General features: G+C 35.7%; 1 protein-coding gene across 2 annotated transcripts in view; it reads left to right on the top strand.

Annotated features, from left to right (window-relative positions):
* EML4 (EMAP like 4) overlaps positions 1 to 14,982 on the top strand; it is a 152,830-nt gene that overhangs the window by 90,663 nt on the left and 47,185 nt on the right. For both annotated transcript variants that reach the window (XM_080683151.1, XM_080683150.1), the window contains 2 exons: positions 10,939 to 11,062; positions 12,253 to 12,402. In XM_080683151.1, coding sequence (XP_080539277.1) covers positions 10,939 to 11,062; positions 12,253 to 12,402 — 274 coding nt within the window. The remainder of the gene's footprint in view (positions 1 to 10,938; positions 11,063 to 12,252; positions 12,403 to 14,982) is intronic.

Genomic DNA, 14,982 nt, shown 5'->3' with positions numbered 1-14,982 from the left:
GGGTTTTAATGCCAGTGTCTAGAAAGATTGATGCGATGGAAAGCTGGAAAAGATAATAGAAAAATAAATTCTGTTATAAGAATTTTTTACCTCAAAAAGATTGTCCCAGATGTTGGAATTTAATATCAATTGTTGCTTGCATTTAGATTTATTTATTTATTTATTTATTTATTTATTTGGAATTTGAGTCAATTCCTTTGCTACTTTAATGAGTTGTATTCTATCTGCAGTGTACTCTTAATGTGTATCTTTAGGGAGAACTCTTGTATTTCAGCCTATTAGGTAGTACAGGCCTGACTGAAATTGAGACAGAATCTGTAAAAATCTTTAGAAAGGCGTGGGTAGATTCTAGATTGTTTAAGAATAGGTGGGGTAGAAGAGATAAGGAACAGAGGGGAATCTATGAAGGTTAGCTTGAGCAACTAGGTAAGAGGCATCTACTACAATGACATTTGAGGAAGAGTAGATGTATAGAAAAGAATAAGAGTTTGGTTTTGAACAGTTACACTAAGTTGTCTATAAGACTTAATCTGCTGTGTAGCAAGCAACATAGTGTACCAAGCATGTCATACTCATGGCCGGCGGGCCGCATGCCTCATGCCTCATGCCTCATTTACATAAACAGGAGTTTGACATGCTTAACTGTAGATGTTTAAACACATGTATTTTGGAGTCCAGAGAATGGATTCACCATTACTTAGCTTTGTGACTTGAGATTACTACTTCTTTTTTGTATGTGTGTGGGGGGGTGTTAATCCTCACCTGAGGATATTTTTCCCCATTGATTTTTAGAGAAAGTGAAAGGAAGGTGGAGAGGCAGACAGGGAGACACATAGATTGGTTGCCTCTTGCCCGCACCCCAACTGAGGCCAGGGATGGAGCCTGCAACCAAGGTACATGCCCTTGACCGGAATTGAACCCAAGACCCATTAGTCCACAGGCCAACGCTCTATCCAGTAAGCCATTTTCTTAAGTTTTTTGTTTTCTCATGAGACAATAATAAATTCTAAATGATTATTATAAAGATAATAAAGTGTTTAAAAATAGTACCTGGCACATCGTATCAAGTAAATTTTAGTTGTTAAATCTTTGCACTGAAATGTGTTGTAAGATGAAAAGATGACCATTAAATAGATGACCTTCATTTGATAAAATTGTAGATATATTTTTAAAGTTAGGTATTCATTTTGAATAGCATATTTCACAGCACATTTACTTACACCTTAGGTATTAATCCAAAATATGTGTTATTTTTGGACTATCTTTAAAATATGATTTATTGGTTTCTTTAGCTCTTTTTGACAATGACAAGTGTGACTTGCTCCAAGCCATCTGTTTTGATTTGTGAAGAAGCTTATTTACATTTGATACATTTAGGTGAGTGGTAGCAGAGAAAATTTTACTTCGAAGGCCTGAGTCCTTCAGCCACAGCAGAGTAGTAGGAGAAGAGCTGTATGTAAGCTGCATGTTCTGATCAGCACTTAGGCGAAGGAAGGAAACTGTGCATGAAAGCACTGGAAGATGGAATGGGATGTACACAGGGCAATCTCTGAAGCTAGGTGTGTGTGGAAGGACAGGTTAAACCACTGAAAAGAGGCTCTTACTGACTTAGATCTTTATCTACACTCAAATACCAGAAGCCTAAACACTTTCATTACTCTTCTTTCTATTTCTGACACATTCTGCTCCCAGCACAAGAGAAATAAAGACTTAGCCCGTCAAGTTAAACTGAAGAAATTTTCCCGTAGGACTATTTATTGTTAGATGTAGCAGTTAGGTTTCTAGTACAATACTACTCATTCGTTAAGTTATTGATTAGAAAGCTTTTGAGCTAACTTTTATAAAATTATTTATTGGGGAAAATAGATAATAATCTGACAAATTTTGTAATAAGCAAAATGAATACAGCCTATAAGCTCATCCTTATGATGGTTATCAAGTCTATTACATTTTTTAAATATGGAAAATAAGTTTCACATGTCCTCATTTTAAGTCAAAACCTGAATGCCCTCAAGTTACTGCTATTGCTGTTTTTTTTTTTCAGGCTTGGATAATCTTTAATCATTTTCCCCGTATAGCGTCTTAGCACATAGTTAATTGTCTGATCATGTTAAGAACCTGAATGACTCAGATTCCTACTGGAGAGAAATCTGCTTAATAGAGGAAAAGGGAACTCATCAACCACCAAATCACACGCTTCCTCTTATTGTTTCACTGCTCTAAGATGAGATTCATTCTTGCTTAATTGTCAAATCATGCAGTGATATCCTAGTTACAGGTGTATTTAGCAGGAAGAATAGTTATTATATTTTAGAAAATTGAGACGTAATTGACAATTTATTAGCTACTAAGCTACCTGTCTAAAAATGGCTTCAGATGAAAAGTACAAGTCATTTTGAAATATATAACTGTCTAAATGCCTTTGGTAATTTGTTGTAGCCACACAGTTCAAATCTAAAAATATAAAATAATTTATAAAGTTGGAAAAAGAAAACTCTAAAGTAATCTTGTAATTTTAAAAGCTGTTCCAGTTCTGATGTGTTTCTTTATTCTTTATCAGATACACTTTTTGTTTTTAAATAATTCTTTATTGTTGAAAGTATTACATATGTTCTCCCTTTTTCCCCATTGACCTCCTCCAGCCTGCCCCTGCCCTCCACACCCCAGGTCTTCAGCACCCTATTGTCTGTGTCCATGGGTTATGCATATATGCATACAAGGTTTTTGGTTGATTACCTCCCACCCTCCCCCACCTTCCCTCTGAGATTCCGCACTCTGTTCCATGCTTCCATGTCTCTGGATCCACTCCATTTATCCATTTATTTTGTTACTTAGATTCCACATATGAGTGCAATCATGTGATACTTGTCTTTTTCTGACTGACTTATTTCACACGTATCATGCTAAGTGAAATCAGATACACATTTTAAACATTCATTTAACAAATACTTATTTAACAAGTGCTTATTTTGTCAAGACCTATCCTAGGCACTCCAGGATTCAGCAGTTACAATGTCTGAACTTCATGAAACTTATATTCTGCATGTAAGAAGCAGATAATAAATACTTGATATAAAACATGTGTTTATCTGGAGAAAAGAATTTCATGAGCAGAGAAATCTGGAAGTACATGAGCCCTAAGGCAAGATATTTCTTGCTGTGTTAAGAATCAGTAAGGAGATCATTGATTGTAGTGTGCATACAATTTTGTACTTGTTACTCATTACATTTATAAAATACTGATTGATTCTAAGGAACAGAAGCTTCATTAGGCACCTCATTTAGGAAAGGGAAGCAAAGTGGTATAGAGGAAAGAGCGTAAGCATGAGACCTAGTTAGTGGTAAAGTGACCTGTACCACCGAAGTTTAAAGAATCAGAATCCTATAATGATTAAAATTATGAGTGTAAATTGAGAAGCTCAAAATCCATTTGCTGAAAGAAATTATTTAAAAACATGAAACATTGTTCATCTGATAATTTTTTTCTTGTAACTGAGACTTTGGACCTCAGTTCCCTCTATACTAGACAGCACTAAGAGTCTCTAATAACTTTTGAAAGTTCTTTCTTGCAGCAAGTAGAAAATGGAGACCCCTCCCCCCCATTCCTTCACTAACTTGTTTTAATCTACTTTTTAAAGAATTTGAATACATGTGCTTTTTTTCAGTGCCTTGTGTTGTTTTCTGACCTGTTGGCTCCAGGCATTCTGTCCAAAAACCTGATCATACCTCTGTAAACTGAGCATTGTATCTGAAAGAATAACTAAAACTTATCTATAGGTATATAGGCTAATAGTCCTGTTGACACTGTCTATATATTGTTACCTATTGTGAGGGAATATATTCTCACCTGCTATGAGGGTGTACAGTTTGAAAGAAAGAAACAAACAAAAAGTCAAAAAGCCCTTAACTGAGCTGAGATGGTGCCCAAAATTTTGCAATTTCAGAATTAAGGAAAAAGGGTGCTCGCTTTAAGTCTGTTTTAGTTTATTGAATAGCAGGAAAGACATGAAACCAGTATTGAATTTAAAAAAAAAATACTTCTAAAACTTAGATATTGGGCCTCTTAAAATGGGCTAAATAAACATTACTTAGATCCCTAGGTCTGGGCTTGTCCAAGTATTCTCTATATTTTAAAAGAGATCAAAAAGAACATGTTTTCTCCATTAGAGATTTTTTAAAAGATTCTGTAAAAGCAAAGGTCTGATTTCTTGATGTTGTTGGTAACAATCTTCTAGATTAAAATATGTTTAAAGGCTCTCCAATTTTTTTTATATAAACTGTCCCAACTTTTAATAATATATGTTCTTAAAATCTTTTTTCCATATTTTTAACTGAGAAAAAAGCCCCAACTGCTCCCTTTGGACATGGGAAATAATGACTTTTCATAAGAGAACATCCTAGTCTTATGCATATTTATTTTATTCTGGTTGAAAACTTTTCACCCATACCATATTTTCACAACTATAAGCATAAGTTTAAAAAAAATCTAAACTAGAAAATGTAATTAACCAGAAAAATCTTCATTCCTAAAGCATATCAATTAACTAAGATAACATAGTTAAAAATCCATTTTGTCCAGAAATGGCAATTAGATTTTATGATGTGTTGCTCACTGTAACAATTACTATTTTCCTGAAGCACTTTGAAAATAATTTTGAAACTTGTGATCAGGCTTAGTAAAAAAGATATACAGTTGATCAGTGACATATACCAAGACTGGGAGAAAAGGCAAAGTAAAATAAATCATGTGGCACATTCCTGAACTATACTTATAATTGGTTCCTCTGGAACTGTTTCACCAAAAATATTATTTTGAGTATTTCTTTTAATAATGCTTTTTAAATGTTTTAAAGATTGTGAAATATTTTAATCTTTCTGAAAATGTATGCAAATAATATATAGCTAGCCCCTATATAGTGACCACCCAGATCTATTAGATCTTTATATTTTGCTTTGTTTGACTCAGACTGTAGAGATTTGTTTGTTGTTTTTTTTTGTGTTTTGTTTTATTTGTTTAGAAATAAAGCATTTAAGGTGAAGTTGAAGTCTCTCCTTAATCCTGTTTCATTAGAATTTCATATACAGGTTTTTATTATCTCCCTGTGAGCTCCTGATTCTCTTTCTACTGTACTGAATTGAGAAAGAGCTAGAAGGGATAAATATTTTGACATCTAGGAGAAGTCAGTGGCGGCGGGGGGGGAAGGAGACATATATAATACTTTAAACAATAATGAACTTAAATTAAAAAAAAAGATTAAAAAAAAGAATATCATAATAATAGCCTCTTGAAAATCCCAGGGATTCTTTTGTGAGAGGAAACAAAAAACTCAGGGACACATCTTTCTGTTTTTAAAACCAATTTTTCAATTGACTTTTTGAAAAACAAGAATCGGCATGTGCACAAGCGATGGATTTGTTTATTTATGAGCGCTGATGCCATTGCCAGGAAGTTCTCAGGGCGTTCTCACCACAACAGTGGTCCAGCAAGGCCTGGTTTTCTGTAACAAGTGAAAAGGATGTGTAGGACGCATAGGTCTGACTGCAGAATGCTGAGCGCTTGGTAAACTGAATCCAACCTCAAGGAGGAAAACAGTAACCTTTCCTGTAGCAGAAACACCACCAGGGTGGAAAGGTTCTCCCCTGTCATGTCCGTGTAACTTGTTATTAGTTATCTTTATATTACGAGACAAAGAGAATGTTCATAAAGAAATAAGACTGAACAATAGTTTTAACATAAAAAAATGTTTTGACATCTAAAGTTTTTTTAAAATTTCTTTCGAAAAATTTAATACAACTTGGTATATACAGATGTAATGAACATTTTTTTCCATTTAGTGCTTAAAATAACTTTTTGAGCATTTAAATGAGTGATCTGAGAGAATTTTTAAAGTACAACCATATTTTGCTTAGTTCAGAGAAGTTTTCAGCAGTTTAGCCAGTGTTTAGAAGTTTTATGTGTTTATATTGTTGGAATAGACTTCTTTTCTACCTTTTCCCAAAGAAAGACTTTTCCAGGCAGTAAAAATAATCTAAAATGCTTAAGCAAGCTCCCATATCTGATATTTTCAAGTAATTTTTATGATAATCACAGTTGTAAACAAAACACCAAGAGAAATCTGATTAAAGGAGGTTTAGATTTAAGAAAGTAGTTAACTGCAAGTTGGCTTATTACAGTAATTAGTATGAGAGTTGATTAGATGTGTAAGACTTGTTTATGCCTGTGTTGTAAGCTCCTCAGGGGCTGGGTTCACATATTTTATATCTTCATTGTGCACACTCATCACCACCTCACCCCCTGTAATTAAGAATTCAGTAAAACTTACCAGCCAGTAGAACTCTGCCTATAGAACAAAGAAAATTAAGGTAGCATTTCAGTACTTGGTCAAAAATAACTATATAACATTTGGCAAGCACCACAAATAGGAATTTTTGAAATCTCTAAAAAAGGATTAATAAGACGATTTGTTTATATTCCTCTTAATTCACCTCTCCCTTTGAAAATTTGTTTATTTTGTGATCAACTTTTACAGCTAGACGTTGGAAAGGGGTGAAATTTAGACTTTATGATAGGACAAATCAAATTCCTAGTTAGAGTCCAAATATACTTACAGATTACATTGTTTCATTGGAATTTTAAAATGTTAAATCATTACTACAATATAGCTGGGTCATTAACGGATTTGAAATTTTATGCTTGAAAAATTTCTTAAAAGAAAGTATTTTAGCCTGCCTAAAATGGTCTTTGTCATAGCTACTGTAAAATTGTAATCAATATTTTTAACATCCTATATAATAAAAGCCTAATATGCAAATTGTCTCCTGACTGGGAGTTTGACCAGGGGGCAGGGCCAGCCAGCCAACCGCCCACAGGTCCTCCCCCTGGCCAGCCCCGCCCTGGCCAGTGGGGGCGGCAGGCGGTGGGGTGGGGGAGGCCCTGGCCTGCAGCTGGCAGCCACTAGGGATCCTACCCATGCACGAATTTTGTGCATTGGGCCTCTAGTCTTGTTTATAAGTCTGTTGTTTAGCTCTCTGATTTTGGGGACTATAACTGTTAATATCAGAGACAAAGCTCAAACTAAAGAATCTTTAATTTTCTGTTTATTGATATTCGGTAGCGTCACACTCTACAACTATATTTTAGTTCAAGGTAAAATGCAAATTCTAGTTTTGATGGACACTTTAGTTCTAAAGATTGTTTAAAGAAATATTTTAATGGATTCTAAAAGTGAAAATTTGGGGGAGAATGATGCTTTAAATTGTAAGCATTCCCAAAGTTCAGAAGGCTGGTTATTTGTTTGTTGGTTTGTTTGTTAAATTTATAAGTCCAGAAATAGGGCAAGATGTGAAAAAAATAACTGGAGGAACTGATCATGGAGCAGAGTTAATTTTCCACTCAGTCTGAAGTTTTCCTTTCACTTTTTTACAATCTGTGAAAGATTAATAAATTTTGATTAAAGTCTTTTAAATGTATAAGCAACTTTAATAATCAGTTATGTACATCAGTAGGAATCATTTTAGCAAACTTCTTTTCGTAGAACACCCAAGGTAACTATCCCACAGGATTTGGAGCACTTTGGGGGACAGGACAGCCTAGGGGAAATACTAAGGTAGAAGGTTAACAAAACCTGAGGAGGCTGAAGAGGAAGTGCTAGGGGGTGTGTGAGAAGAACATAGAAAGGAAAGTGTAGCATCAAGCATTTCAAAATTTTAACTAGCATTCACTCTTCTCAAAGATAATAGAGCAGAATCATCACCTTCCTCTTCTATTTTCTACTGTTTACTACTGTTGGGATTCAGAGCTCAAGCCAATATTATTTGAAATATAAGTAAGCTGTATTGTCAGGTAATTGGACTTCTTTGGACTAGCCTGAGGACCTTACTGAAAAATTCGGAGTGGGCCAGGGTCACGCACCTATGACATGAGGCCATAATATATCAAAAGAGATTTTATTCCAGGCACCTGGGTGCAGGTGGGCTGAGACCGAGAAAGGCATCAGCCAAGAGAGCAGGGAGAGATAGGTTTCTATTTTTGTTGGCTGTAAGGTGCTCTGCTGATAAGAGTCCGGTCCGTCCTTGGTTCCTCCCAGCGTCAGATGGCTAGTGGTTATCTGGGCTATGCGGTGCTCAAGGTTGCAAGCTTTCTGCTAAGCACAGTAAGTTTTCTCTGCCCCGTTTCATTCTCTTCAGCCCTTTCACTTACCATTTGTGTGAACAATACTGTCCAATAGAAACATATATATAATGTACAACACATGTCTAATTTAAAATGTTCTAGTAGCCATATTTTAAAAAGTAAAAGGAACACAGGTAAGATAAAGTTTAGTTTATTTAACCCAGTCTATCATTCATTCAATATGTTTCCCAAGTTCTACATAATACACAAAATTATGAAATACAATCTAAAAACTCATTTGACCTCTCTGAGCCTTAGTTTCCCCTCTGTAAAAGTGGGACTGGAACTAGGTGAGCTCTAAGATTTCTTTCAGTTCCAACATTATATGTATGAACTAATGGTGTCTATGGTATTTTTATTAACACTATTCCACAGGATTTCTAGATAGGTAGTTCCTTTACTTTTACTTAGTTGCTAGTGCTGCTTGAAAGTTGGTAAAGAAATCAGTATGGTATTCTGTTAGCAAAGGTGAGCGTTTTTGTTTTGATTTGTTTTGTTTTTTTCTTTTATACTATCCTAAACCTATTCCCTTTGCTGGACATACAATCTACTCTAAGAGGTGATAGAAGCATCTATTAAATGCTTTCTTTTTTATTCAGAAAGCATTTATGATATACACATGTGATCAAAGATTGTGGGAGAAATTCCAAAGAACAGGATATCTGCCTTTAAGAATTTAAGAACATGCCCTAACCTGTTTGGCTCAGTGGATAGAGCATCGACCTACGGACTGGAGGGTCCCAGGTTCGATTCCGGTCAAGGGCATGTACCTTGGTTGCAGGCACATCCCCAGTGGGAGGTGTGCAGGAAGCAGCTGATCGATGTTTCTAACTCTATCCCTCTCCCTCTTCTCTGTAAAAAATCAATAAAATATATTTTTTTAAAAAGAATTTAAGAAAAATTGCAAATTATATAACAAATTCACATTGATAAGAAAGCAAACTGGGGGGTGGGGGGGGCAGACAAGGAAATACAGATAAGGATGGTTGCAGAAGGGAAATAGTTGCAGCTAGTAATCATTTAGTTATCAAAGTTCAGCTCTGCTAAAAATCACCAGGAAGCAGAGCCCACTCTTAGATTCAGAAGTAATAAAGACATACATCATGTGGTGTTAAAATCGTGGCGTGGGAGGTGTTAGCCTGTTCTTAGATCTGAGAGGCTGAGCACACTGTGAGTAATAATAATAAAAATAACTTGAACTTCTCACCCATAACAAGCATAATTTTTAAATCTGACTCTGAAGAAATACTTGTAGACTTTCAGCAAAGTAATGTATCTTTCCTTCTTCGGTTTGCATTATAATAAAGTATTGAAGTATTATGTACTCTTCTCCTTAGCAGTGTAGGTCATTATTAGAGGTCCTAAGGTTGTATCAGCCTCTGGTTGATGACCACATTTTTAGTCTGTGTCCACACAAGTTGGCAAGTGATAGACACTTCCTATGCTTTGTACTCAGTCCCTTATTTTCTCCTCCTCTTTAGGTTCTTTTGTAACTATTTTGCACCCACTATCAACATGTATTAAACCTATCTGTATGTAGGTGGGAATACTGGGGCTTTTTGGTGTCTTTTTTTTTTTTTTAAGGCATAAGTAATAATTTCATCTGTTAAGTGAAATATTGTTCCACTTGTAAAAGGTTTATAATAAAGATTGATTTGATTCTCGAGTTGTCTTTTTGATATTTTTAGTTTTAGACTATTGTAGATCTTATAAACAGCCATTGGTTTATGAAATAAAAGATGTTTTAGAACCTAGGCTATTAATTAGAAACTGTTTTCCGGCATTGTCTTTAAAATGTTATCTATAATAATAACAGCATAATATGCTAATTAGACTGGACATCCTTCCGGATGACCTCCAGATGAAGCCCAGGCTGTGAAGGCTGCGGCTGTGCGGGCCGAGCCCCTTGCATGAATTTTATGCATCGGGTCTCTAGTTGTATTATAATAGAATTTAATTGCTTAGACCTAGGGCTGATTGTAGGCCCAATTGTGAAGTGAGGGACATTGGTCATCTTTTCCCTTCCAGCTCTTCTCACAGCCTTGTATAGCAGAGCTCTGAGTCTCTCTCCCCATCCTGACTTATGAGGGTATTTGACGCCTCTCCTTCTGGAATGTTCTGATACTGTATTTTTTGTAAGTCATTAAATCATCAGTAGGTTGATCAAATGGTGTGGTAGACATGGTTGTTGTCTACCCTTGATAATCTCTTCTTTTCAACTGTTAGGTAAACTTCCATGACAAAATGATTTTCTTTTGCATTTTTCTACCTCAACCTTCCTGGCCTTGTTGAAATGTGTCAACTTATACACATTAATATTTTAATTATGAAAATAGTTACTCTCATTTAAGGAAAAAAAATAGTTTTTTCTTACAATGTTTTGGTCTTCAGGGGTGGGCAAACTTTTTGACTCGAGGGCCACAATGGGTTCTTAAACTAGACCGGAGGGCCGGAACAAAAGCATGGATGGAGTGTTTGTGTGAACTAATATAAATTCAAAGTAAAGGAGCGGAGGGGAGAGCAAGAGAACCCTCCGCTCTTTCGGCTCCGCGGGCCGGATAGAACAGCCGAACGGGCCGGATCCGGCCCACGGGCCGTAGTTTGCCCACGGCTGGTCTAGATTCTTATACACAAAAACAATGATGTATAATAAGACTAGAACTCTAAAGTAGCTATTTTTTTATCATATTACATTAATATTCCACTTTTCTGTGGTTATTCAGAAAAGACATCTCTGATTTAATTTTTGTCTTGTGTTTCAACAGAAGGAGACTATGTTAAAATGTTTATGCGAGGTCGGCCAATTACAATGTTTATTCCTTCTGATGTTGACAACTATGATGACATCAGAACAGAACTGCCTCCTGAGAAGCTCAAACTGGAGTGGGTGTATCCTTTTTTACCGTGACAGCAAATTCTCTGGCTTCATTTAAGAAAATTAATTTACCTAACCTATCAAAATGATTTTTATATCAGAAAGTAAATGTAATAAGCATACCAACCTCTGATCCTTTTACATGTTTTATATATTTTGCTATTATCAATTTAAAATTCACCAAAATTAATGTCTTTGAATAGGGCAAGCAATATTTTAGATCATTATGGTAGGTATTTGTGATATGATAGCAACGGCATTAGACTGAAATTGGAAGACTAGTGTTTGAGTCTTGGCTCTGCCACTAACCCCCAGTAAAACTTACTTTCTTCACTTGAAAAAAGAGGTTAATAACCCCTACCTCACAGGCTTATTGTGAGAATTAAATAAGAAAACATCAGTTAAGTATTTTGTAACCTAGGAAATATGAATTTAAGAGCTCAAATTAACAAGGTTGCTTTTAATTCCAGAATTAACTTCTGTTCTTAGCCAGACTTTTAAAAAAATGACTATATGAAACAGAGCTCTCCTAATTTCACTTAGAAATTCTCCCTTCTTTCAGAACGTCTAAGAAACTCACAGTGAAGCAGAAGGGAGCTAATAGTTTGAACTCTGCTTTCTGTCTCTGTTCTCCTATATCCTCTTTCCCCACCCCTTGAATCATTCCCTCCTTTTGGCAGAAATTAGCTTGGGAAATCTCTCTAATCCTATAATTCTGTACAACTGTTTAACATACACTCTGCCTACCAAACTGTGCCTGGCAATCTCTGCTTTATCATTTAGGTCAAGCATAAATGTCACTTTCTCAGATAGCCCTTCTTTTGATCCCTCTTTTTCTCTCCATTTAAATTAGCCCCTTTTATTCTTCTACCATGCTGTTATTTTCCCCCCACAATTTCTAACGATATAATTGGTGTTTGTTTTTGTCATTTTTGCCAGAGCCTAAGCTCCAGGGACATAGGCTTCACATTGGTTTGTATATTTAGCTCTGTGCCTGACACATCAGGAACTCAATCTATATTTATTTGTCTGTTAAATGTGGGAAATTAAGATTCAGGTACACTGGCAAACATGAGTTTTCAAATTCCAATCCAGTCCTCTTTACATTATACCTTTCTGATATCTTTAAGTATCCTTGAAAATATTGTTAATTTAACACCCTGAATATTATGCTTGTTTAAAACCTTGACTCTTTTCTTTTAAGATATGGTTATCGAGGAAAGGACTGTCGAGCTAATGTTTACCTTCTTCCTACCGGGGAAATAGTTTATTTCATAGCATCAGTAGTAGTACTATTTAATTATGAGGAGAGAACTCAACGGCACTACCTGGGTCATACAGACTGTGTGAAATGGTTGGTATCATTTAACATTGTTCGTTTTTTAATTTCATGCTCTCATTTTTGTTTCTTGGGGTCTTAAAAATCTTGGTTTTATTGGAAATGATTTCTTGTGGACACCTCAGAATTTAAGGATATTACAGGCATTGCCTTTTAGAGAGAGTGGAAGGAAGGGAGAGAAGGGGCGAGAGAGAGAAACATCAATGTGAGAGAGAAATATCGATTGGGCCAGGGATCAAACCTGCAACCCAGCCCTGACTGGGCCAGGGATCAAACCTGCAACCCAAATTCGTGCCCTTCCTCTCTAAATATCAATAAAAATATATATATTTTAAAAAAGCAGTTCCATTGTTAGTTTTTTGAGGAAACTCCATACTGTTTTCCACAGTGGCTGCACCAGTCTGCATTCCCACCAGCAGTGCACGAGGGTTCTCTTTTTTACACATCCCTTCCAGCTCCTGTCATTTGCTGATTTATTGATAGTAGCCATTCTGACAGGTGTTAAGTGATAGCTCATTGTAGTTTTAATTTGCATTTCTCTGATGATTAGTGACCTTGAGCATTTTTTCATATGTCTATTGGCCATGTATATGTACTCTTTGGAGAAGTGTCTATTCAGGTCCTTTGCCCATTTTTAATTGTATTGTTTGTCTTCCTGGTGTTAATCTGTATTGGTTCTTTTATATATATTGAAATTAACCCCTTATGAGATGAATCATTGGTGAATATCTTCTCCCATATCGTGGGTTCCCTTTTCGTTTTGTTGAGGGTTTATTTTCCTGTGCAGAAGCTTTTTAGTTTGATGTAATCCCATTTATTTTTTTCCTATATTTCCTTCAGAAACGTATCAGCAAAAATAATGCTCTGAGAGATGTCTGAAATTTTATTGCTTGTGTTTTCTTCAGGAATTTTATGGTTTCTCAACTTACGTCTTTTATCCATTTTTATTTTTTCTTGTGTATGGTGTCAGTTGATGGTCTAGTTGCACTTTTTTGCATGTAACTGTCCAATTTTCTCAACATCATTTATTGAAGAGACTGTTTGTACTCCACTGCATGGTCTTGCCTCCTTTGTCAAATATTAATAACCATAAAGGCATGGGTTGATTTGTGGGTTCTTTGTTCAGTTTAGTTTATCTATATGCCTGTTCTTGCACGAGTACTGGGCAGTTTAGATTACGGTGGCTTTGTAGTATAGTTTGTTATCTGGTATTGTGACCCTCCAACTTTGTTCTTGCTACTCAAGATTGCTGAGGCTATTTGGGGCTTTTATGGTTCCAAATAAATGTTTGGAATATTTGTTCTAGATCTGTGAAATACATCACTGGTATATTAATAGGAATTACATTGAACCTATATAGATTGCTTTGAGTAATATGAACATTTTAATGATGTTAATTCTTCCGATACATGAATATGGTATATGCTTCCACTTGTTGCATTTTCCTCTGTTTCTTTCTTTAGTGTCCTTTTGTTTTCCAAGTACAGACAGGTCTTTTACCTCATTGGTTAAGTTTATTCCTAGGTCCCTTCTTTTTTGTTGTTGCAATTGTAAATAGGATTGTTTTTTAGTTTCTGAGAGTTTGTTATTGGTGTATAAAAATGCCACCGATTTCTGAATATTAATTATATATCCTGCTACTTTGCCAACTTCATTTATTAGATATAATAGTTTTTTGGTGGATTATTTAGGGTTTTCTATGTATAATATGTCATCTGTGAATAATGACAATTTTAGTACCTCCTTTCTAATTTGGATGCCTTTTATTTCTTCTTCTTATCTGATTGCTGTGGCTAGGACTTCCTGCACTATGTTGAATAAGAGTGGTGAAAGTGGACATCCTTGTCTTGTTTCTGATCTTGAGAGAAATGCTTTTAGGTTTTGCCCATTGAGCATTATATTGGCTGTAGAGTTTTTATAGATGGCTTTTATTATGTTGAGGTGTGATCCCTATATTCCCACCTACTGTGAGTTTTTATCATAAAGGGGTCCTGGATTTTACCAAATGCTTTTTTTATATCTGTTGATATGATCAGTGATTCTTATCTTTCATTTGTTTATGTGATGTATCACATGTATTGATTTGTGTGGGTTATTTTGGCTCTCCTTTTGTAATTGGGTCTTGATTGTTATTGTCCCATTTGTGGGTGGGTTCTCCCCTCAGGCTGGCTGACTATGAGGCTAACTCCCGTCCATATCATGCTAGCTGTTGAACAGTACTAAGTTGCGGGTTTGCTCTCCAGTCAGGGCGCGTACAGGAGGCAACCAATTGATGTTTCTCTCTCACATCCATGTTTCTCTCTCTTTCCCTCCCTTCATCCCTCCCTCTCAGTCTCAAGGTGGTTTCTACCCTTCCTTGTTTAAAAGCCTCCTCTTCAACTGGTCTTTAGTTGGTAATCAGGGTGAATGTTCGCCAGTTTAGCTTTATTTCCAGGTTGGTACAAGAAAGATCCACCTACTCAGCCACCATCTTGAAACCCTTAATGCTCATGTTTTAATAGATTAAAATTACAATGCATTAAGCATCTTCACTGTAATAAAACTATATGAAATATGTATATGTACATAGGTGCAGAACTAGAAAGGAACTTGGAC

This window comes from Plecotus auritus, assembly GCF_963455305.1.
Source record: "Plecotus auritus genome assembly, chromosome: 8".
Classification (NCBI taxonomy): domain Eukaryota; kingdom Metazoa; phylum Chordata; class Mammalia; order Chiroptera; family Vespertilionidae; genus Plecotus; species Plecotus auritus.
This window is presented reverse-complemented; position numbering and strand designations above follow the sequence as displayed.